At 42.3% G+C, this 26,455-nt stretch overlaps 1 protein-coding gene across 5 annotated transcripts in view; it reads right to left on the bottom strand.

The window, feature by feature from the left end:
* Positions 1 to 26,455, bottom strand: part of SV2C (synaptic vesicle glycoprotein 2C) — a 215,787-nt gene that overhangs the window by 165,632 nt on the left and 23,700 nt on the right. For 4 of the 5 annotated variants that reach the window (XM_055536601.1, XM_055536604.1, XM_055536603.1 and 1 more), the window contains exon 2: positions 808 to 1,488. In XM_055536601.1, coding sequence (XP_055392576.1) covers positions 808 to 1,387 — 580 coding nt within the window. In that variant the 5' untranslated portion in view covers positions 1,388 to 1,488. Of the gene's footprint in view, positions 1 to 807; positions 1,489 to 26,455 lie in introns of those variants that run through there. The other variant, XM_055536606.1, reaches the window with a different exon arrangement.

Here is a 26,455-nt window from a genome sequence, read left to right as displayed (position 1 = left end):
GCGTTGTAACTAATGAATGAACTTTCAGTGCAGCAGTAACTTTAAAACAAAAGTCAAATTTGCTCTCTAGATACTTTATAGCGAGGTTATATGGTTTTAATACATATAATTGAAGCGTTAATATGATTTGAAATTGATTTTTAAGTCCTATGAGGAAAGGAAGCTTTTTCCCTGTAGGCACAAAGGTACACATTTGGAAAAAGCAAAAGTCATCTAAAGAAAATTCTATAAATAAGGGTAATTGAAAAAAACCAACAGACAAACATGCACATAGATTATAGGAAAAAATGAAAATTCGCAGGGTCCCAAAGGTGTTTAAACCACAATATTACACATAAAATTTGGAATCTGAAATCACATTTATCAGAGTTTTGAAGAATTAACCTCTATATTTAGAAAAATGTCAGGTAAGTGTCACATAATAGCTTTATTAACTTCCAAGGGCATGTCTTTTGAAGTTAATTAAGGAGAACCTAATGCAACATTTATAACAGTGTAAGTTAAAAATATATTGCTCTAACTTACCTTGAAATGCATAAAAATAAAAGTGGGATTGATGGATAGATAGATAGGTGGCTAGGTGATAAAGAAAATACAGTAAATGTTAACTATAGAATCTAAGTTAGAAATAGGTAGAAATATATGGGTATCACTGCACCATTCTTTTGATTCCTTTGCATGTTTTAAATTGTTCAAATGTTGGGAACAAATGCAGGCCTCCATATGGAAAGTATGTATTCTATTTGTTAACTGTCCTCAACAAATAGAGCAGTTTCAGAGTGTGTCTCTCTGCTGGGATGCACTCACCTAGCCATCCAGATCCCGAATTTGGTATGCACAGGTCTGTCTCAGCGCTTGGCAACACGAAGCCCACGACAAACACCTCCACGCCATCCGCCATCAGGGCCATGCCCAGGACAAAGAAGAGGGCCCACTGAAAGCGGCCATGGCCACACTCTTGGATTATCAGCTCATACTGCTGGGCGAGCTCTTCCTCGTCAGCTTTCCTCTCAGACTCCAGCTCCTGGCGGTCCTTATACTCATCGCCCTTGGGCTTCCCTACTGACACGATGCTGTCTTTCCCTTGGTTCATGCTGGGGATGCCCTGATACTCCCCTTCGTAGATTTCATCATCTTCATCGTGACCCTCAGTAGCTTCACTGGAGCCTTCATCATCATTGGCCTCTCCATTATAGGTTTCCACTGGCGGATAAATGTCATCGTCCTCTTCCTCATCTTGGAATCGACTGTAGGACCTCTGGGTGTATTCATCCTGGGCCCGGTCCACTGCTTGATTCACCTTCTTTACAGTCTGTTTCTTCACCTCTCTGGCAATGTCCTTGGCACCCTTCATCAGTGAAGTCCTATCCTTATAGGAGTCTTCCATCTTATCTCAACTGATGGCCAGTGAGAAGGTGGGAATTTTTCACAGACTCTGATCAGTGCTTCAGTCCTGACAGCATCATCCACCTTGAGTTCAGAATGGAACTGCAAAAGAAGAAAACCCACAGAAGGTATTTATTATTTGTTTCAATGCCTTTTCCACCATCTATTTCTTGGTCTCTTTTCACTGACCCCACAGATTAACATACAGAATTACCTTTTCCTTTCTTTTGAGCACACTGTTTACTGGTTCTCTACTCAAGTGTCATCAGAACTTAGAGTATTTAGGGTTTTGCTATTATTATTACTGTTTTGTTTTTAAGGAATTCTGTCTCCTGGGTAACTTTGCATATAATGCACAAGCATTCCCCTGAAAATACAATAATATATCTTGCACATTTATAAGTACATCCAACATATTCTGAAAGTGCTAGAAAGGCTCTGAGAAAAATAATATTGCTTGCAGGTATATACATATTCTGCAAAGGCAAACCCAGAATAATAAAAGAATCCAGTCTGACCTCATTTCCTCACAATGAAAAAAACAAAAATAAAAAGTGCAAGCAAGTATCCCTACATATAATGCTATCAAGTCATATACAGGCACATCTCATTTTACTGTACTTTGCGTTATTGCACTTTGCAGATACTGCATTTTCAACAAATTGAAGGTCTGTGATAATCCTCAGTCAAGCAAATCTATTGGCACCATTTTTGCAACAACATTTGCCCATTTTGTTTCTCTGTTACATTTTGGAAATTTCTGTAATACTTCAAACTTTTAAATTATTATTATATTTGTTATGTGATCTGTGACCAGTGGTCTTTGATGTTACTACCATGACTTACTAAAAGCTCAAGTGATAGCATTTTCAGCAACAAAGTATTTTTAATTAACATTATTTTTTTAGATATAATGCTATATCACAGTTAATTAATTACAGTATAATATAAACATAAATTTACTTGCACTGGGAAACCAAAAAATTTGCATGATTTGCTTTATTGCAATATTCACTTTACTGTGGTGGTCTGGAACCAAACCCGTAATATCTCTGAGCTACGCCTATAAATATTTATAAAACACGCTTCCCTTCTACCTTTTTTGTATCTCCTTTCAATAAATGATAACAGATGGCACCCAAAACAGACAATGAGTATTTCCCCCAGTATGGCAGTCATATCTGTAGGAAATTGGCAGGGTTTGTCAAATGACTTCACATATCCTTTGATAGTCATTGAACTAAAGACGTGGATTGTCCAGTATGGATGTGCCATTTCAGGATCCACCCCCAGGCCAGCAGGGACAGGTAAGCCAAATGTGGTATCCCTTCCCAACATGCCCTGTAAGAACCCCAGGCTTTGTCCCCACCATCTTCATCTCTAGACCCTGTCTCACACACACAGGTGCACACACTCCCTCCCGCCTTGTCCGACTGCAGTTATCTGCCTCCTTGGACACCAGAGTCAGCAGCCTCCCCTGACCCATCACTGGGTTTCTTTTCTCACGGACAGCCCCCCTCTGTCTCAGCTCATTATACTCAGGCTGACTTCTTTCACTTGTCTTCTGAGTTGTCCTCTCTGGTGGCCAATATCAGGCCCACCTTCTACAGAAATGATATGAAAGTGAAAGTCATTCTCCTGCATCATTAATCTGCCAAGCCTTGGACCGCAGCAGCATAGTAAACACTGATTTATATAATGGTCATTTTTACTTTGTTCTTTTGCATCCCATGTGAAACACTTGGTAAGTGGCTATTACAAACATACATTTAAACTACTCATCCAGACATGACAAATAAACTTAGCAAAACAGAAAAAAGATGCTTATTTATCAGTGAATTGGGCATCATTACTACCAGCTACCTACAAATGGCTAGTAGGCAAAACAGAAGTATGGCTCTGCTCAGGCCTGTGTTTTGGAAGATGAAAAAATGAAATGAACATAAACATATGATTATAAGGCTTTTTTTTTTCCAAATGTATTCGTGAAGGATGTTCCTGTTTGTTCTCCCTTATCTTTCTTTTTTTTTTTTTCAGACAGCTGACTGGTGAAGGGGAGGGAGAGATGGAAGGATCCACGAGAGAGCAAGATGCAAAGAGAGTGGGAAAAGAGGTTGAGGGTGGAGCATTCCAAAACTGAAGGACCAGGCAGGAAAAAAGGGAGAATGATGGTAAATGATGCTGGCAATGGACACAGGTTTCCTACTTTTAAAACAAGATGCAAAATTAAAACAGTTTACACAGTAAGTAAAGCCAACTGGTCTACCATCTATAAATGGATGATTATATCAGACACCTCATGCAAAGAGTTGACTCATTGGAAAAGACCCTGATGCTGGGAGGGATTGGGGGCAGGAGGAGAAGGGGACGACAGAGGATGAGATGGCTGGATGGCATCACTGACTCGATGGACGTGAGTCTGAGTGAACTCCGGGAGTTGGTGATGGACAGGCAGGCCTGGCGTGCTGCGATTCATGGGGTCGCAAAGAGTTGGACATGACTGAGTGACTGAACTGAACTGAACTGATATCAGACACAGCACATCAGCTGCTTCCTGGACACAACAGCACCAAAAACACCATTAAAGGAAAAGACTGGTGAGTATGAAAGCAGAACCCAAGCCCCTGTAACATGCTACCCGTGAACAGCCTGCCTATTAGTAATGGGAAGCTTCTACAATTGCTTCTTCTAATAAACAGTAATTAATGTGACTAAATGAAATCAACTCTGAATATTCATTGGAAGGACTGATGCTGAAGTTGAAGCTCCAATACTCTGGTCACTGTCAGGAGCCGCGTTAGGCATTACTGACAAAATGCAGGCATGGCCCCCAGCCCCATCTCCTCATTCCGCAGGCACAGATCCCGGGATGAGGGAGTTAGGCCTTGTAATTCTGACTTGTCTTTTCCTCTCCTTGGCTGAGTTGACTGAAAAGGAATATTAAGGTGCTTATTGTTCTTGAGAGGAGCATGAGAAGGCACAAAGCCTTCTGCAGCTGTGCTCAGAAAATAATTCATAAAGTTAATCATTGACATTTGTTCAAGGACTTTTACAGAAGAGTGTTCCAGGATGAGCACATAGGCTGTAGCTTGAGGCCATGGGAGGGATTGATATCTGAAGCCTATTTGTGAGGAGAATGTTTATGGCAAAGCAGTTTACTGAATTTAGGGCTTAGAAATAATTAAAATATTTAGAAGTTAAAGATTTAAGGAATTTTTTAAAGTTAGCATATTTTACTACAGCTTATAGAAGTTAGGAATTTTTAGAGACACTATAGCTAGAAACCTTTTTAAGAGATAGTGAGCTCAGGATGTTAGGGGCAAACAGGATTTAGGAAGATAAGTAGTAAACTGAGGAATGTAGCATGAGTTATAATGTAATCACAAGTTAACTATAGGACACATTAGAGGAGGTAGATAATAGATGATAAGGCTGATTCCCAGAGAATCACTGAAGCAGGAACTCCGTTTTAAGAGCAACAATGATTTATGGAGATAATAAATCTGGGAGAGGGGGAACTGAAAATGTCAAACCTCTGGCCTAATGTTTTTGTAAAAGTATAAAAGAGAATCTTACACTTGAAATAAACAGGCAGTCCAAAAGAAAACCGAGAGGCTGCCTCATTTCTCTCCCCGACACCGTTCATCTTTTCAGATTGAATCCCTGGTTGCTGGAGTTGGACTCTGGCAGATCACCAAAGATTGAAGGCAAAAGGAGAAGGGGGTGGCAGAGGATGAGATGGTTAGACAGCATCACTGACTCGATGTACATGAATTTGTGCAAACTTCAAGAGACAGTGAAGGACAGAGGAGACTGGCATGCTCTGGTCCATGCGGTCGCAGAGTTGGACACGACTGAGCAACTGAGCAATAACAACAATAATGCTGCTAAGTCACTTCAGTCGTGTCCGACTCTGTGAGACCCCATAGACAGCAGCCCACTCGTCTCTGCTGTCCCTGGGATTCTCCAGGCAAGAACACTGGAGTGGGTTGCCATTTCCTTCCCCATTGTGTGAAAGTGAAAAGTGAAAGTGAAGTTGATCAGTCGCGTCCTACTCATAGCGACCCCATGGACTGCAGCCTACCAGGCTCCTCCACCCATGGGATTTTCTAGCCAAGAGTACTGGAGTGGCTTGCCATTGCCTTCTCCAACAACAATAATGCATTACTCCAAACTAATACACATTTTAATTAATGATTAATGTCAGAAAGAAAGGAAATATTTCATATTCATAACCACCCACACTACATGCAGAGTTGATTGTAAACAATTAGATACATCTTTCTGTTTCATATGTCTGAAAATGGTGATTCTCAAAAAATCTTAAAATCATTTTTATTGAGATATAATTTACATTCAATAACATGCTCTATTTTTATGCATATTAAAAGAATATAGTCCAAGAGATCTGATGCTGTACACCATGTTCTTTATGTTTATTCTGGAAAGAAATGGTTGTTGAAAGGCTTATTCAGCACGGGTTGGAAACCTCTGTCCTTTATATTAACAGTCTACAAAAAAAAGATCAGCATACTGAGCTCCAGATTTCAGTGGCCTGGAGCCAGGCTCTGGAGACAGAAGAAAGATTAGAAGATGGACATGGCCTTGTAGAAGCTCTCATGTAGAAGGCCTCATGTAGAAGCTGTGTAAAAACATCCACATTGCTACTTTATATAGCCTTGTGAAGTAGTAATGATATTTGAAGGTAACCAGCATTAAAATGCACAACCCCCTTTCTGCAGTGAGACAGCATTCTTAAAGAAGATTTTGGGAAAGAGAAGAACACATTTTGAGCTGAAGGAATAGATACTGACCCATCATCCCAGCCTGTCCAAATTTTTGACAGCAGACTCTAGTTACTTAAGGATGCCTCTTCCTCTCCAAACTTCTGAACTTATGTGTATATTCCCACTCTTCAAGGGGCAGGTCAAGGCCACCTCTCTCATGAAGGTTTTTCTTTTATTTTTTGCTTCAACTATCACAGATTTCCAGTTCAGCATGGTTGGTTTCCTCCTGACACGCAATCATGTCTTCCTTTATGGTTTTACCCATGAATGCTGAAGCTACAATACTTTGGCCACCTGATGAGAAGGGCTGAGTCATTAGAAAAGGCCCTGATGCTGGGAAAGATTGAGGGCAGAAGGAGACAGGGACAACAGAGGATGAGATGGTTGGACGGCAACACTGACTCAAAGAATATGAGTTTGAACAAGTTCCAGGAGATGGCGAAGGACAGGGAAGCCTGGTGTGCTGCAGTCCATGGGGTCACAAAGAATCAGAATGAATGCCATGGTCTTCCCTATTGGAGTGTCATCTCCTTGAAAATAGGAACCCAGTAAACTAAAACACTATAAAGCAGCATCATTTATTAATAAATTAATAAATGAGGACACAAGCACCATAAGCGGGCCAGCTCTCTAATTTCCCACTTCACGAGGGAGTTGTCTGTATTAGCAGACAACTCTCCCCAGAGTGCAAGTGGATCACGTGGTTCTCCTAGGTGCTGTGAGAAGAAAAAGTTTTACAGCAAATCAGTTGGGAAATTTCTATTTCTGACTTCATATATTCTTTTCCAGGAGCGCCACAGTGCAAAGCTTATTATAAAGAACTTTGTGTAAATGTGTTATCCAACCATTTCCCAAATCTTCCTAATAACAGAATGCCCCTACCCTCAAAATGACACCAAAAAGCAGCCTTAATTATACACCATGAGGAATACTGTGTTAAGATAAATACCAAGATCCTTTAAAATTCTAATGTCTCTATTATGAAATATCATAAAACTCAGTAATTAGAGTTAATTGAGGGAAACAGGATAAAACCATAAAGTCTACACTAAAATAACATTTTAAAAATGAAACAGTGTTTCTTTCAAGTTTATAAAAAACCGAAACGAAGTTTTCAAAAAGTAATCCTTATGATTTTTATTTTATTTATTTTTTTTAAATAGACTATCTATGAAAATAGAGTATTTAGCATTAGATCAGATCAGTTGCTCAGTTGTGTCCGACTCTTTGCGACCCCATGAATCGCAGCACGCAGGCCTCCCTGTCCATCACCAACTCCCGGAATTCACTCAAACTCATGTCCATCGAGTTGGTGATGCCATCCAGCCATCTCATCCTCTGTCGTCCCCTTCTCCTCCTGTCCCCAATCCCTCCCAGCATCAGAGTCTTTCCCAATGAGTCAACTCTTTGCATGAGGTAGCCAAAGTACTGGAGTTTCAGCTTTAGCATCATTCCTTCCAAAGAAATCCCAGGGCTGAGCTCCTTCAGAATGGACTGGTTTAACGTCATTCAAAGAGCCAGAAATTTTTAAGTATGTTTAATATTCCTTTTATGCAATTTTGACACAATAAGTTTGCTCTATGAGGAACAGCCTCTCTAAGCCAGGATAAACTCAACTCAACAGTTGTCTAAATCTCTACAAATTTCACAGCAGTGAAATCTAAAGACTTTAACCAAATAACAAACCTGCTTATATACATGGACTTTTCTGAAGGTCCTAGACCTCTTGTTAGAATATTCTTGAGTCAAAGTGAGCAGTACTCTCTTGAGGAAGTATCTTAATTCAATTTAATGCAACAATATTCTTTCTGATCTCAAAACTAAAACACACAAGAAATAATTGGAAAATTCATAAAAATGACAAAGAATAAAACAGTATGTATTTTTACAACCCAGAGATTCCTAATTTCAATCTTTAGGCCATGAAGATGCCTGAGCTTGTGATTAACTTAAATCTTATGGTACACACAGACTTGAAGCCCTTCTCAGACTACTCTATTAACTCTGACTCTTCAGCTATGACTTTTCCCCATTCACGGGGTTAGAATATCTTAAATAGTAATAGGACTCCATTACATGTTTAGTAGTTCTTGGCTGGGAGCCTATCTTCTCAAATTTGAGAAGTAGTTCTCAAATTTCAATCTGGAATCACCAGGAAACCCCCAAGAACATTCAAGGAAACTGTGAGGTCAAAATAATTTTCATAAGAACAGAAAGATGTTATTGAACTTTTTCACTCTCAGTTTTTCATGAGTGTATAGTGTGATTTTCCAGAGGCAACAAGCTGTGCGATGACATCATTTCTCTGATGCTTAACAAGATTGTGTACTTGTAGTTTCTGGTGTTTTAAAAGTTGCACAGTTTTAGTTTCTTAATATGGTAAATATCAATAGATACAATCTACAAAAATGAAAGTTCTTCAGTCTTTAATAATTTTTAAGAGTGAAAAAAGGGTCCTGAGGCCAGACCAACAATTCAGAACTCTGGTTCTCTAGGAATCCTCTCCTGCTTGGACCTGGAGTTGTGGAGGCGTCCCTTTAGAGTTTGCTTGTCTGTTTTTTCCCTACAGGCTGTGGCTCAGATGGTAAAGAATGTGCCTGCAACGTGGGAGACCAGGGTGCGATCCCTGGGGTGGGAAGACCCCCTGGAAAAGGGAATGGCTACCTATTCCAATATTCTTGCCCGGTGCATTCCATGGACGGAGGGGTCTAGTGGGCTACAATCCATGTGGCCACAGAGTCAGACAACTGAGCCACTGCCACTTTCACTTTTCACTTTGAGCTTGCCTCTGCTACAGCCCCATCAGGCTCTCAACGATCTGAACTAATTTTTACATCAGTAGCTCAGCTCTAAATGTCCATATTTGCAGAGATATGGAGTAATGTGGTAATGTGCATCACTGTGGTAGATCTTACTGGGAGTTCCTGAGGTTAAAGAGAGGGCCTAGTGTTTATATATATCACACTGTCCTTCGGAGATGTTGTGGCCATGTATAACTTCTAAACGCATGTAGGAAAGCTATTTCTATGATTTTTGCCAAATTAAGAAACCTGTGGTTTATCATTTTAAGTTGCATTTGATTACTAGTGAAATTAAACATCTCTTTCTTTGTGAAATCTTTATCCTTTGCCTATTTTTGTATTAAAGTTTATAGTGAATTCAATGGTGGCCTCCAGAAAGATACTAAGAACTGTACAAAAAAGATATTAATGACCAAGATAACCACAATGGTGTGGTCACTTACCTAGAGTCAAACATTCTGGGGTGTGAGGTCAGATGGGCCTTAGGAAGCATTACTACAAGCAAAGCTAGTGGAGGTGCTGGAATTTCAGCTGAGCTATTTCAAATCCTAAAAGATGATTCTGTTAAAGTGCTGCACTCAATATGTCAACAAATTTGGAAAACTCAGCAGTGGCCACAAGACTAGAAAAGGTCAGTTTCCACTCCAATCCCAAATAAAAGCAATGCCAAAGAATGTTCAGATTACTACACAATGCGCTCATCTCACATGCTTACAAGGTAATGCTCAAAATCCTGCAAGCTAGGTTTCAATAGTACATGAACCAAGACCTTTCAGATGTACAAGCTGGGTTTAGAAAAGGCAGAGAAACCAGAGATGAAATTGCCAACATCCACTGGATCATAGAAAAAGCAAGGGGATTCCAGAAAAACATCTACTTTGCTTCCCTGACAGCGCTAAAGCCTCTGACTGTGTGGATCACAGGTCACTGCTGCTCACCAGGGGTTCTGAGGCTCCCAGACACAGCAGCAGGAGCAGCGGCCACAGGCGGGGACTGGCAGGGAGTGGACTCTGGGAGGGGTGCCGAGGGAAGAGGCTGGGGAGAGATCGCCAAGGCTTGAGACCACAGCGGGGACCTGAAGTTTTACTCTAAATGGGATGGGTTCAAAGTAGGAGATCTAGATGGATATATCTTAATAACACCCTGTTGGTTTTATTAAACACTGGAAATACCTCTTTTCTTTCACTGTATCTCTTCTGCCCCACTCTTTCACATCTGTTGTGATCTTTATTCTGACTACAGCCATTTGATCATGGATATGACAATTTCAAAATAAAAGAAGCATTTATTAGATGTCTTTGGAGACAGGTTTGAGGAAGGAGGAGGACAGCTGGAAGACAAGTTCCTCAGTACAGAGTCATCAAAGAGAAAAATTCAAGTCGTAAGTTTTTAAGTTGCTTCAGTCATGTCTGACTCTTTGCAACTCTGTGGACTGTAGCCCACTGGGCTCCTCTGTCCATGGGGTTCTCTAGGCAAGACTACTGGAGTGGGTTGCCATGACCTTCTCCAGGGAATCTTCCCAACCCAGGGTTCGAACCTGTGTCTCTTGTGTCTCCTGCATTAGCAGGCAGGCTCTTAAGCACTACCACCGCCTGGGCTTAATAACAACCTGTGATCATTTACCCTTCTCCTCCACATTCACTCAATCTCTCATCAGACTTCTTACAAAATGAGACTAGTTTCAGTTTCCTCTGCTTGCCCATCACCAGAATTAGAAGAAAGAAAAAAAGTAGACCCAAGCAATTTATAAATAAGTTTAAAATTGCACGTTTAAAAATTGGCTATAGAGCCAGTCAAATACTAGTGTCAGGCAATTACTTAGACAAAAAGATGAATCACATAAGAGAATCACATACATCATCTCAGTGGAACAAACACCAGGTCATTCCTAAAATTATACAGAAACTCCACAACATCTCTTGAGTAAACGGGTGTCCTAGGCAAATTAGAATGCCCTAAATGACTAGATATAAACAGTCACCTTTTTTGTGAGTTAAACACACACCTGGGTTTCCTGATAGCTCAGTTGGTAAAGAATCTGCCTGCAATGCAGGAGACCCGAGTTTGATTCCTGGGTTGGGAAGATCCTCTGGAGAAGGGAAAGGCTACCCACTCCAGTGTTCTGGCCTGGAGAATTCCATGGACTGTATAGTCTATGGGGTCGCAAAGAGTCTGACACAAGTGACCAACTTACACTTTCACTTTCACACTTGCACACTGGGTTCTAATCCTGCTTTTGCCACTTACCACATTTTGTGATACTAAGCATGTTATCTGTGTTCTTAACTCCTCAATTGCATTACCTGTAAGATGGGGAATAAAAATGCTGTTGGAGGGGGATTAAACAAAATAATATCAAAAGGCAACTCTTGGCACATGGTACCTTCTTGGTCACTGCTGATTTACTTTGAATTAAAGAAGAATAGAAAAATGTCATTTATAATATAAGTCACTGTCCAGCAGGAAGAACGCTGGCAATTTCCTGTTTTGAAAGGAAAAATGACCATTAAATGAAGGTTGGCTGCTGTCTTCTCCAGCCAGGAGCATCGGCTGGGGAGTCATCAGGGCCAGTAACTCTTTCAGAAAAGACTCGCCCTGGGTGTTTGTGGCCGTTGCTAAGACACACACTAAGGTTTCTCTGCAAGGCAAGCTCCAAAAAGAATGACTGTCTTCCTGTCTCTTCTTGCGCTTTCTGAGTGAGTCAGGCAATGTGATTAACATATTTGCAGTCTTAATACAATTTAAAAGCAAGACGGCCTCATTCACATTACACTGATAACAGCAAAACACCCTCTCCTGGACCTCAGTTAGCTCCCTTGGATGTCAGCAGGCACAGGCGACAGACGCCGTCCCACCCAGGCTCACACAACGCGCGCCTTGACGCCTGGAGATGATCTGTTTGCTCTTTCTGCTGTGCCCATGTTTTGCTTCATAAATGCTTCATTTTGCAACGTCCCTTGGACACGGTTACAACAGTGGCAGCCTTTGTTTACTTCAGCACCTCCCTCCGAGCACAGGATGAAACCCCCAGGGCATTACCCGGAGGGACGCTGTACTCACTGTTTCCGGGGCTCGTGGTCCGGAGATATCCTCACTGCCTCCACCCAGGCTCTGTGGCACAAGGCAGGCACACTTTTGCAACCAACCAGGTGTCTTTTTAACATTTTTTTTACAAAAACAAAACCTTATCAACCAGGTGTCTTGGTACCCAAGTCTCCACAGCATGATTCATGAGGCAAGAGGACTGGTCTATTCACTGACTCAGGGTTCCACGTTTGCCTCTTGGTACAAGGTACTGCCGCATGCTCAAGGCAGCCCCTGCAGGATGGGCACCCTTTTCTGTTGTCCAAAAAGCACCCTCTTATGTGGTCACTGGGGGAAAGAGTTGCTCAAGTAATTCACACACAACATTGTAAATAAGTGGCTATGGAGTTCCTCTTTGAATTCCTTGGTTCAAAAGGAAATATGTAAATTGTGGAATTTGGGCGGATAAGTTAGATACTGGAAAGTCAGAATTCATCCATCCACTCATCAGACCACTAGGTCTGTAAACAAAGAATCTATGGTTTGGTTCGTCTCTTAATCTTGGTGCCCAAAGCAATCTTGGACACTCACTTGTTCACTACAACCAACACCTATTTCTCATGTGCTCAATAGAAGGGTCCAGACTCTCCCTAGACTCTGCATACAGAAACGAAAGGCACAGCTCCTCACCATCAAGGAATATGGCCAACAATCAAACGTATAATTGGCTTACAATGTGATAAAAGCTATGTGTTGCCACATGGTATTATGATATATTGAATAGTTGTTGCTGAACCATGAAAAGACGCTGGGATTCTTGGCCTCTGGAGGAGAAGAATTCAATCTGGGACCAGAGATGAGGCTTGATCACTCAGAGCTTTTGTGTAATAAAGTTTTATTAAAGTATACGGGAGATAGAGAAAGCTTCTGACATAGGCATCAGAAGGGGGCAGAAAGAGTACCCCCTTGCTAGTGTTAGCAATGGAGTTATATACTCTCTAATTAGTTATTTTTGGGGGCTCGAAAATCACTGTAGATGGTGACTGCAGCCATGAAATTAAAAGATACTTACTCCTTGGAAGGAAAGTTATGACCAACCTAGATAGCATATTGAAAAGCAGAGACATTACTTTGCCAACAAAGGTCCGTCTAGTCAAGGCTATGGTTTTTCCTGTGGTCATGTATGGATGTGAGAGTTGGACTGTGAAGAAGGCTGAGCGCCGAAGAATTGATGCTTTTGAACTGTGGTGTTGGAGAAGACTCTTGAGAGTCCCTTGGACTGCAAGGAGATCCAACCAGTCCATTCTGAAGGAGATCAGCCCTGGGATTTCTTTGGAAGGAATGATGCTAAAGCTGAAACTCCAATACTTTGGCCACCTCATGCGAAGAGTTGACTCATTGGAAAAGACTCTGATGCTGGGAGGGATTGGGGGCAGGAGGAGAAGGGGACGACAGAGGATGAGATGGCTGGATGGCATCACTGACTCGATGGACGTGAGTCTGAGTGAACTCCGGGAGTTGGTGATGGACAGGGAGGCCTGGCGTGCTGCGATTCATGGGGTCGCAAGGAGTCGGACATGACTGAGCGACTGAACTGAACTGAACTGAATTAGTTATTCCAGTGAATCAAAAGAATGTCTGGAGGTTGTAAAGACCTCACTAGACCTACTCCCATAATTTACATTTTAAAATAACAGGATTAGCCAGAAGGTTTTTTCCAGAAACTGTCCTCAAGCAGGATACATTATTGTTACATAATCCTAAGGAATGTAGAGGGAAAAAAATGTTTGTCCTTTCTTTCTCCTTGAGAATTCCAGACCCCTCTCTCCTTGGGGACTCCTAGACTTCTTATCAACTTGCCTAGGAAATGACTCTCTCAGCATTATGATATTATGGGATAGAGCAGGGTCCAAACTGAGTTAACCAGGCGAAAGATGGACAAGTACAGCATTCACAGACCAAGGACTCACCTGATCAAAGGCCATGCTATGAACTCATTATACGCTGAAAATTTTTTTTAAAAAACCACACAGAAAGATGTAGTGAGGGCCTTTTGTACACCTGCAGCTGTGTGCAGAATACAGGCGCAGGTGTGCACACAAAAATAACAAATAAAAGTAAAAGCAAAAATGGATTTCCAGTACCTCCTGTCACGCCTCTAAGGCCAACAGTCAAATTCAACCTAGACCGTTCTTGCTCAAATTAAAATGCTTAGTTTCCTCCACTAGCCTTTGGATGCCTCACCTCTTCGACCTTGTTACCCACTACAAATTAGCACAGGGAGGGAGGTTTAAGAGTACTTTCATGATTGACAGAAATATATGATCAACACCTGTTTATACATGTTTCCCAAAATGCATTCCAAGAGCTATTAAGAAGTGTTCCTCAAAAAGAGATTTTATGGACAAGTAAGAGGAGGTTAGTCACTTCCCTCCACTGCTGTTACCTGATTCCAGCCAAAATCCCATCACACCCAGACACTGAAATGGCTTCCTCGCCAGTATTCCTGGTTCTACCTTTGCCCTTTAGAGGCTCATCTCCACAGAGCAGCCAGAGAAATCCTTTCCAAAAGTAGGGCAGGAATAGCACTTCCACACCAAGAACCCCCAAGGGCTTCCTCCTTACTTCCTTTATTTCTACACAGCCAGGCCTGCCTCCTCTCTGGCCTCATCTTCCACGTACTTCCTTCCCTCCATTCAGTCTGCTCCAACAAGCCAGACACTGGTCTGCCTCAGGGCCTTTGCACTTGCTAGTCTCTCTGCTTGGATTACTACAACCTCCCCATCCATCCTATCTCATCATAGATGTCACCTCCATGTAGAGCTGCCCACGTACTAAGACAGTGCCCCCACATTACCATGTTCTGAACTTTATGCTGCTTTTCTTATCGTCTATCACCATCTAACAACAGACTATATATTTTTTATTTGCTCATTGTCTGGCTCTCCTCCAAAACTATAATCTCCATAAGAAAAGGGTCTTTTTCTGTCTTGTTCTGGCTCAATCCCCAGCATGTAGAAGAGTGTCTGGCACATTCCAAAATTATTTGTTAAACAAATCAACGAACGGAACACTAAATGAAGCAGAACTGAATTTCATTGTGGTTGTTTTTACAGACCTTCTCAGAGCCTCTGCTCGGCCCGCACACGGTGTGCATTCTCCCTCCAATAAGGGGAAAGAGCATTTTCACCTCAACTTGTCTGACCTTGGTGCCCCAAATGCTACAGAAGAAGCATACTCAAGACTAGTCTTGGGGAACCCTCTTCAGGGGTGAGGCGCATCTGGAAAGAAAATATTTTTTTCTGGTGCTTCCAAAAGGAGAAGTTTCCCTCGAGAAAAACAGAGAGGTCTTTTCTTGCTCTCAAGTGGAATTTCCACAGCACAGAAGCAAGATGAACACAATGGCTTCTCAGCAGGATTCCAAGAAAGCAAATTAATTTCCGTGTCTCTTGGTCTAATCTTGGGAAGGCAAATTAGTCTGATGTTCTTGCTGAGCTGTGTTCTGCTGTTCACATGGCCTATGTGGTCAGTGGAAAGATGCTTGCCTTGGTCTTCTAGTCTCCATCAGCAGCGATGGAATCTAGTTATAACAGTCCCACACTTCAAATGGAGCTACACTGCTGGAAATATTCAAGGTGAAAGGAAATGGGCAAAATACATTTCCTTTCTAGAAAAGTGCCTCACTTTACCCTCTCTCACCCTCACTCATGTAATTCACAGTTAGTGATTTTAAGTCTTTGACTTTTTTTTTTTTTTTTTAATTAAAACCAAAAATTTTTGGCTGTGTTAAACAGCATGTGGGATCTTAGTTCCCCACCAGGGATGGAACACTCACCCCTGTATTGGAAGCTTGGAGTCTTAACCAGACCACCAGGAAAGTCCAAGGCCTCAACATTCAATTGTCACCTCTGCTCTAGTCATAAGGAAATCACATGTGATTCTTTTAAGAAAGAGAGGTCTAAATTCTTAAGAACAGGTCTAGATAAAAAAAAAAACAGAGAGAGTCAGTTGAAAGAACGTATCATTTAAAGGGCCAGTAAAGAAAGAACTCCCAGGCCAGGGTAACATTAGGAGATTTGTGGGTGCCTGTGGCATGCAGAAGCGGAAGGGTGGGAGAAGGGTGCAAGAGGGGGGTGAGGTGGGGACCCAGGAGGAGGGCTTGCAGCCTCTTCCCTCTGGATTCACCTCCTGCTGGGGCTCCAACCCACACAACTAGCTGGAATCCAGGGCACACTGTACCCACAAAGGGCCGGGACAGGAGGAGCGAAGGGTCATTCCACTCGCCTGTTTGAAGGCACGAAGGGCTAAGGCTAGCGTGGACTCTACCTTCCAGTGGATTTTAAATCAATGCCGGTAGGTGCGTGAACCAGATTTTGAAAGATCTGTGATGAAAAGGACAAGTGACTTGGGCTTTAAGAGAATATCTGGGACGTCTGGGCTCTGAGGATCTGCCCAATGTGTCTGAAAAGAAATAAACAAATGCAGGAAGTAGATTATTTTCCCCCGGCTGGAAATGGGTCCATCTGTTCTAAATTGAAGTTTTTGCTTAAGTGAGAGCTTTGGGTCCTAATGATTTAAAAGATCCTAAAAAGCTCTCTAAACACAAGCAGAAGCAATCAGGCTCATCTGCTCCCTTCACCCGTCTCTTGCAAGTTTCCTCACAGCACATGATAAGGAATCTGCAATACAGGCTTATTCAGCTCCCAGCCCTTGCCTTCAGAAGATGCGTTTTGGTGTGTCTCCTGTACAGCACATGGAGAAGGCAATGGCACCCCACTCCAGTACTCTTGCCTGGCAAATCCCATGGACAGAGGAGCCTGGTAGGCTGCAGTCCATGGGATCGCTAGGAGTCGGACACGACTGAGCGACTTCACTTTCACTTTTCACTTTCATGCATTGGAGAAGGAAATGGCAGTCCACTCCAGTGTTCTTGCTTGGAGAATCCCAGGGACGGCGGAGCCTAGTGGGCTGCTGTCTCTGGGGTCACACAGAGTCGGACACGACTGAAGCGACTTAGCAGCAGTAGCAGCTGTATAGCACATCAACATTTATAAAGTAATTTCTCACTGGCTCCCCATTTACCATCTGAGTCACCAGGGAGGCCCATACTTAGAGCAGTTCTATAGATAAAAGTTGAGGTTGAGGTGAGGGCTGTACTGGGACTAGCTGGTTTCCACGAAGCCAAGGCTCAGCGTCTTGCTCTAAATCCTGTTCTCTTTCATCTACAAAGTCACACTGAACCTCAAATACAAGATCTTAGCACCTCTTCACCAATCAGGCTCACTTTGCCTGCTTTCTGATATGTTTCTTCCCAGTCTGGCTTGCCCAATTCAATTTCTTCGTAAAATGCACAAAAGGAGGTAAAACTGAGATCAACTGAGCTCCAGGGCTTTGCCAGGATTGGCGGGCTGATAGGATGGCTTGTGCCCCATAGCTCATTCAGGCACACCTGCCTCAAGCCCTGAGACCCATCGGAGCACAAGTGACCACAACTCAGAGGCCCTTGCACAGCTTGACTGTCCAATTCCAAACGTTAACTCCACAAATCCTGACGTCTGCTAAGTTAGATCGATAGTTCAAGCAGGAACGTGCCTTTGCTTGAGAGAGTGCCCAGCCTTCTGACTTCCCAGGGAAGTAGAGTAATTCCACCAAGTGATGCTGCCCTGCTGGAACTCTCGTGCCCCACGCCCTGCAGTTGCAGAGCATGCCCACGAGTGATGCTCCGTGTCCTCGGTTCCAAACAAAGGGCACCTCTGTGACAAGCCCTCTAAGGAGACACAAAGTACATTTGTGAGTTGATGAAAAATACTGTGGGTGGTCATTCTTCTGAAGAGTAGATGGTAACAACATGGAACCCCTAATTGTTATCCTATTTCTATGGAAAATCAGAACTTAAGTCACTGTGTCTTGAAGTATCTCTTCTGGGCACAAATCATCATGTCAGTTTCTTAATACATCTTAGATAGAGAAAATTCTAGGGACTCCACTCAAAAAAAAAAAAAAAAAAAGAGTAAAACTAATGAAGTTCAGAAATATATTATAGTTTCCTAGGGCTGCTAGAGGGCTTCCCAGGTGGGGAGGTGGTAAAGAATCCACCTGCCAGTGCAGGAGAAGCAGCCCGAGGTTCGATTCCTGGGTCAGGAAGATCAGTTGCAGAAGGAAACAGCAACTCACTACAGTATTCTTGACTGGAGAAATCCCATGGATAGAGGAGACTGGTGGGTTACAGTCCATGGGGTCACAAAGAGTTGGACACAACTGAGTTTGTGCGCAAGTGCACAAACCCACAGGGTTGCCATGTGGCATAAAACAACAGAAATGGATGAATAGTTCTGGAGACTTACAGAAACCGTGGTGTCGGAAAGAGACGCAGATCAGGGTTTATGCAGCACCAGTGCGGGCCCAGCATAGTCACCTCTAAAGGCTGAGTGCCCCAGCTTTGCTCTGGGTATCTCTTATACACAGTAAACTTCCCGCTCAAACAGTTCAGATCTGTCCCCTCCCCAGGTAGCCCTTGTTCCCGTGGATGAAAGAGCAAGCAAGATCACAGAAGCAAAAGCAGTACTGAGCCCCAGCAGTTTAAAACAAGATAACACAGGGGAAAGCAAAAGGTTGTTACTCTAACTGGGGGCTTTGAACTCGCTCCTATCTAACTGAACATCTGAAATCAAATGTCCATAGGGGCCATGCCTCCTCTAAACTCTGTAGGAGAGAAGTGCTCCATGCGTCCGCCTAGTTTCTTATGCTGGCCAGCAATCCTCGGCTTGCAGCTGCATCACTCTGATCTCTGTCCTGCCACGTGGCGTTCTCCATGTGTCTGTGTCCAAACTTCCCTCTTCTCATAAGGACACTAGTCGTACTAGGGTCCACCCTGATTTCCTTATCCTAACTTGATTACCTCTGTAATCAATCAAGACTCAATTTCCAAATAATGTCACATACACAGGTCCTGGGACTTTGGGCTTTAACACATTTTTTGGGGTGGTGTGTGTGTGTGTGCAATTCAACCCATAAGATTCATTCTATTAGAAAACTGATTGTAATTAAAATGAACCTGTCTTTGACCATACTTAAGAACTACAACATATCTCATTAGTGTTTTCCTATCATCATTCCCTCTCCGATTTCCAAAATGAGGTTGGCACATATTTCAAGCCTCAGAGAGATACTGACCAGACATAGTAAGTGGCACAATTTTTGTAATCTCAGAGGTTTAGCCCTTTATATCTCCTGATAATAGCACAGAAAGAAGAAAAATAGAATATTTATGGACACATATGAAACACTCCTATCCCTTCCTTTTCTTTCATTCCTCCTTCACTGAAGCCATCATGTAACTTCAAGTCATATGTAATGAGACAGCAAGTAATTAAGACTTGAAAATTCGTTCCTGAACACAAATTCTTCTTTGGAGTTTCCCCCTCCAAGGGGCTGACATAAATTCACAAAGACCATCACAAGGAAAAGAAAGTCAGGCAGCCTGCACTCGTACCTTTAGTTTACCAGTTACTAGCTGGGGGATCCTGGGCTAAAGTCAGCAGGACAAAGGTGAAAACCCCAGGAAAACAGCACAGGCACGCAGCACATTAGCTGAGCAACCTCTTCTTCATTTACACAACGCCAGACACCATAGCTTTCTTTTTTTCAGCACAATCAACCAAATTAACAAGTTGTCTCCATTTGCTTGAGGATGGGAATACTGAACTCACATTTTATTTCCATTTGATCCCTGGGTCAAGGTGCAGAAGATAATTAAGGCTTCAGCCTGAAAACACAGTGTATATACACATAATTTTTCTAGAATAGAAAGCTATTTTTCCCCTTGAATATGGTGAAGAATAAAATTTCAACAACACCTGTGCTTAAAAATATAGATATATATTAAAACATTTCTTTAGAGTAAGTTCTGCTAATGTTTCCCATGTCTCTCATTTCTGATAAGCCTCATGTCTGAACTGGAAACTCTCTGCTCCCTTATTCCTATCTTTGCCTCTCAATGTGGTTCTTCCAAATTTTTTCTCAGTCCTCTTCATGTCCTCCTTTATCCCTTCATAGGAGACATCACTCCCTTATAATGGACTACATTACAGAAGTTATTTTACTATTTTCATATTATTGTTTAATCATACATCTTTGTTATTACTTGTAAAAAAAAAAAAACAAGTATTTTTTTAAATGCCTTCTAAATACTTTAAAAAATTCTTAAGGTGCTTTCACATCACACGATTTGTTGTTGAGTCCTCACCCTCTCTCTGTCAGTCATGGATTAGTGACTCTTTGAAAAAGTTCCCTACGCTCAGTGTAGACAAATACTTCCAAAAAAAGAATCCTGTAAAACAAATATATTCAACATTTGCCTGCAGTGTTGTATAGACTAAATGTGAGTGATCTTTTCTTGAAATGTGTTTTTTTGCATACTTAGGTATAAAGTAAAGTTTAAAAGGATCTGTAGATATTTTACTGATTTCAAGAACTAAGCATTATTTTAAAAGAGCTGATCTTAACAAAATATTGCAAAAATTAATTCTTTTGAGAAAATTGCTCCTTTATGGATCTTCAAATACTCCTCATATATCTTATGTAATCAATTCTTAAATGCCATAGTGCCAAATGGAAGTACAGTTAAAAATAATCTGAATATTCCAAGGCACCATTTGCAATTATATATAAATGTATATGTAAAAATCTGACTCTTATATCAGTTCATTATTCTACCACAGCATTTTCTGAATGGGTTCAGTAAGTCAGAGAAATATTAATAGGTGTTATTATATATTAAACATTTAGGATTCACAAAAGCAACACAAGGTCTCATTAATCAAAAAGTTTCAAATCCTCACCTTTTGCAACATTCTGTTGCTCTCAAATTAGAATACTTCAAAATTTGTTACTGATGTCACTTTTGGATCACTTACGGATTTTCCCAAGAAGTCCAATATTGGAGGTGTGTATTTTCCCATTGGATATTCTGTCATTTCTGGCAGCATTTAATTCTGTGTGTTCTTATTTTTGTGGTCTACTTTAAACCAGTGTGTGGCACACTTCTTGAGCTTCTACTGGTGATCTACTGGACATACATTTATTCTTTCAACACTCAGCAGATATTCACGGCCTTTCTGCTATGTGTCAAGCACGGTTCTAGGCACTTGGGATGCAACAGTGACAGGCAAGGTCCTTCCTGTGGGCAGTACTCATGCTCGCATGGGGAGAAACACAAGAAATACACCACAATAAACCACATGGCTTATTAGAAGATAACCTATCATATGAAAGACAAAGAGCAAGGTAAGGGGGTTGTGAGCGGGGAGGGCTGTGTCATAGTAATAACTGGGGTGGGCTTCACTGATATGAGATTTAGGAACGAATTAAGGGAGATGAGTGTCATCGAGAGGACACACAGAGAAAGAATTTCAGGGCAGAGAAGACAGAACAAAATCTCTAAGTCACAAACGTGCTTGGTATATTAGAGGAATAGCAAGGAGGCCACTGTGTTTGGAACAGAGTGTTAGGAGAGTGGCAGACGGACTCAGAAAGATAACAAGGGGTCAGCTAATGTAAAGCTTTGTGGACATCTGCAAAGACTTTGGCTTTTATTCTGAGTATGATGAGGACCATTGCAGGGATTGGAGTAGAGAAGGAAAATGATCTGACTTCCTTTTAAGACATTCCTCTGGTTCCTATGCTGAGAATGGGTTCTACAGGACAAGTAGAAGCAGAGACCAGGTGGGAAGCTATTGCAGTAATTCAGATGTTCAGATGGGGTTGGGGTGGCAGCAGCAGAGATAACTAAGAAATGATGAGATTCTGGATGTGGTTTGAAAGCAGAGGCAGGCACAAGGACTTCCTAATGCGGAGTGTAAGAGGAAACAGAGCAAGGGGAAGGATGGATTTTCCACATACTGACATGAAGCAGGCTGCAGAAGCAGTAGGTTTTGCTTGCGGGTGGGGAGATGGGGTCAAGAATTCAGTTTTTGGACAAACTCCACTTAATACATTGATTAAGCACCCAGTGGGGATGCTGAGTATGTAGTTGAAGTTCAGGGACAGAGTCTATACACGCTGGGGGAGTCAACAGCATCCAGGTGGGTTTTACAGCTGTAAGCATGGATGACATCATCACCAAGAGAGTGACGTGAGTGTAGGTAGAGAAGAGAGGAGAAGAGAGGGAAGGACCGTACCCTGAATCACTGGAAGCTGATAAGCTTGGAAAGAAGAGGATCCATTAGCAGAGTATATTGAGAAGTAATCTATGTAGCAAAAGGAAGCTCAAGAGGATGCAATTTCAATGGAAGTTAAAACTGCTGCTGCTGCTAAGTCACTTCAGTCGTATCTGACTCTGTGCGACCCCATAGACGGCAGCCCACCAGGCTCTCCGTCCCTCGGATTCTCCAGGCAAGAACACTGGAGTGGGTTGCCATTTCCTTCTCCAATGCATGAAAGTGAAAAGTGAAAGTGAAGTCGCTCAGTCGTGCCCGACTCCTAGCGACCCCACGGACTGCAGCCTACCAGGCCCCTCCATCCATGGGATTTTCCAGGCAAGAGTACTGGAGTGGGTTGCCATTGCCTTCTCCGGAAGTTAAAACTAGGCAGGTATGAATCAGCCAGGATCCAGTCAGGAGACGGAACTGAAAAATCAATGTAAATAATTGGTAAGCATGAAATTGCTAACCAGGTAACAAAGAGGGTGAAAGAAGAACTCTAAGGTATCATGAGGTGGAAATCACAAGAAAAAACTACCACCTCTAAGGTTAACAGAACAAAGAATGAAGTTGTAATTTTTAAACAAGCTTAAAGGAAGGGCCCCACAGAGCTGAGCTTAGTCCCCTGAGAAGCAGGTGCCGCTCAGCTGGTGTGGGTGTTTCTGAGCTCAAAAGAGGGGCCCCTTGGGTGAATCCTTTTTTAAAAGAGCTGTCAGCCATCTGGGGCTTTCGTCTTGAAGAGGGCTACGATGAGGTGGTATATTAGTTTTCCAGGGCTGCCGTACATATTACCACAAACCTGATGGTTTAAAGCAACAGAAATTTACCCTCTTGCAGTCTGGGGGATTGAAACCTTAATTCAAGGTGTCAGCAGGCCCATGCTCCCTCTGAAGGCTCTGATGGGGAAATCTGATCTGTGGCCCTCCTAAATTCTGGGGGTTGAGAGCAAGCCTTGTTGCTCCTTGGCTCAACACATGACTCAAGTCTCTGCCTCTGTCTTCACACAGCCTTCTTATAAGGATGCTAGTTATCAGGTTCAGGGTCCACTGTAATCCAGAGTCAGTTCAGTTGCTCAGTCATGTCCGACTCTTTGCAACCCCATGAATCGCAGCACGCCAGGCCTCCTTGTCTATCACCAACTCCCGGAGTTCACTCAAACTCACGTCCATCGAGTCAGTGATGCCATCCAGCCATCTCATCCTCTGTTGTCCCCTTCTCCTCCTGCCCTCAGTCCCTCCCAGAATCAGAGTCTTTTCCAATGAGTCAACTCTTCGCATGAGGTGGCCAAAGTACTGCAGTTTCAGTTTCAGCATCATTCCTTCCAAAGAAATCCCAGGGCTGATCTCCTTCAGAATGGACTGGTTGGATCTCCTTGCAGTCCAAGGGACTCTCAAGAGTCTTCTCCAACACCACAGTTCAAAAGCATCAATTCTTCGGCACTCAGCTTTCTTCACAGTCCAACTCTCACATCCATACGTGACTACTGGAAAAACCATAGCCTTGACTAGACGGACCTTTGTTGGCAAAGTAATGTCTCTGCTTTTGAATATGCTGTCTAGGTTGGTCATAACTTTCCTTCCAAGGAGTGTCTTTTAATTTCACGGCTGCAATCACCATCTGCAGTAATTTTGGAGCCCCAAAAAATAAAGTCAGCCACTGTTTCCCCATCTATTTGCCATGAAGTGACAGGACCGGATGCCATGATCTTCATTTTCTGAATGTTGAGCTTTAAGCCAATGTTTTCACTCTCCTCTTTCACTTTCATCAAGAGGCTGTTTAGTTCTTCTTCACTTTCTGCCATAAGGGTGGTGTCATCTGCATATCTGAGGTTATTGATATTTCTCCCAGCAATCTTGATTCCAGCTTGTGCTTCTTCCAGCCCAGTGTGTCTCATGATGTTCTCTGCATATAAGTTAAATAAGTAGGATGACAATATACAGCCTTGATGTACTCCTTTTCCTATTTGGAACCAGTCTGTTGTTCCATGTCCAGTCCTAACTGTTGCTTCCTGACCTGCATACAAATTTCTCAAGAGGCAGGTCAGATGGTCTGGTATTCCCATCTCTTTCAGAATTTTCCACAGTTTGTTGTGATCCACACAGTCAAAGGCTTTGGCATAGTCAGTAAAGCAGAAATAGATGTTTTTCTGGAACTCTCTTGCTTTTTCCATGATCCAGTGGATGCTGGCAATTTGAACTCTGGTTTCTCTGCCTTTTCTAAAACCAGCTTGAAAATCTGGAAGTTCACGGTTCACGCATTGCTGAAGCCTGGCTTGCAGAATTTTGAGCATTACTTTACTAGTGTGTGAGATGAGTGCAATTGTGCAGTAGTTTGAGCATTCTTTGGCATTGCCTTTCTTTGGGATTGGAATGAAAACTGACCTTTTCCAGTCCTGTGGCCTCTGCTGAGTTTTCCAAATTTGCTGACATATTGAGTGTAGCACTTTCACAGCTTCAACTTTGAGGATTTGAAATAGCTCAACTGGAATTCCATCACCTCCACTAGCTTTGTTCATAGTGATGCTTTCTAAGGCCCACTTGACTTCACATTCCAGGATGTCTGGCTCTAGTTGAGTGATCACACCATCATGATTATCTGGGTCATGAAGATCTTTTTTGTACAGTTCTTCTGTGTATTCTTGCCACCTCTTCTTAATAACTTCTGCTTCTGTTAGGTTCCCTTGGTATCTCTAATTTTCTTGAAGAGATCTCTAGTCTTTCCCATTCTATTGTTTTCCTCTATTTCTGTGGTCCACTGGAGAAGGGAATGACAAACCACTTCAGTATTCTTGCCTTGAGAACCCCATGCACAGTATGAAAAGGCAAAAAGATAGGACACTGAAAGATGAACTCCCCTGGTCGGTAGGTGCCAAATATGCTACTGGAGATCAGTGGAGAAATAACTCCAGAAAGAATGAAGGGATGGAGCCAAAGCAAAAACAATACCCAGTTGTGGATGTGACTGGTGATAGAAGCAGGGTTCGATGCTGTAAAGAGCAATATTGCATAGGAACCTGGAATGTCAGGTCCATGAATCAAGGCAATTGGAAGTAGTCAAACAGGAGATGGCAAGAGTGAATGTTGATATTCTAGGAACCAGCAAACTAAGATGGACTGGAATGGGTGAATTTAACTCAGATGACCATTATATCTACTAATCCAGAATAATCTCATCTTAACTAATCACATCAGCAAGAACTCTGTTTCCCAACAGGTCACATTCTGAGGCTCTTGGGAGACATGAATTTTAAAAGGATAGTAGTCAATCCAGTACAGGCAGGTTCTTCACATGCTAGAAAACCTGTAAACTGCATCATATGCAGCCACAGAAAGGTACTGCCACTTCTAGGCCATGACACTCACAAGAACCACATTTAGACAGGAAGCCCGTGGGATGCAAATGAGAAGGAGAAAACCTTTCTTCCTCCTCTAGCCTCCCAGGCTTCCTCCAGTATCCTCTATTGCAGAGCCTAACAAGTAGCCATCCCAGAAAACTAGTTTGCAGTCTCATCTTCAGTATCTCAAACATAATTATAGAAAGGTAGGTTTGGGGCCAAGAGACAGTATTTCAACAATTGGCACAAGGAGGGAATGATCAATTGTGTCAAAAAGTTGCTGATAGGTAAAGAAAAATGAGAATTGATCTTTGCCCACTGGAGTTAGCTTCAATTGTTCCATGATCATATAAGTTCAGCAAGCGCAGTTTGAGGACTCTGTTGGACTGGCCAGGCTTTTCAGCACTGTGGCCAGCTCCTTTCCAAAAGGGCTCCGCTGATTCTGACAACAGAACAGCCACCATACATACATATTTATCTGCCAAATGCTCACAGTGTTACCCACAGCCACCACAAATCCTATCACTCCTTCTGCTAAATTTTATTTGATGTTTGCAAAAGAGTTAAAGTCACCTTGGAAATGAACATATTCATAACGCAAACCATAGACCACTAGAGAGGTTACCAAGGAAAATTAGGCAACAGACCTAGAAGAAAATGAAAATTCAGTTCTCTTCCTCTTTCTTCCACTTCTCTAATTTCAGTAGGAAGTCCATGGATGATTGAAAGCAACTGCTAATGTTTTCTTAGTCTGTCTCTTTGGAGGGTGACAGAAGCCAGTAAAAGTAGTAGAGAGAAATTGTTTTGGTAAATATAGAGCAAATTCAATGCACACTTTAGGGCTCTAGCTGCATCCTTGATATCTCATTGATTTGGGGGGAATATCTTTTCTGCTTTTCTTTAAAGTAAAATTCATAAAACATT

The sequence above is a fragment of the Bubalus kerabau genome, chromosome 10 (genome assembly GCF_029407905.1).
Source record: "Bubalus kerabau isolate K-KA32 ecotype Philippines breed swamp buffalo chromosome 10, PCC_UOA_SB_1v2, whole genome shotgun sequence".
Lineage (NCBI taxonomy): Eukaryota > Metazoa > Chordata > Mammalia > Artiodactyla > Bovidae > Bubalus > Bubalus kerabau.
This window is presented reverse-complemented; position numbering and strand designations above follow the sequence as displayed.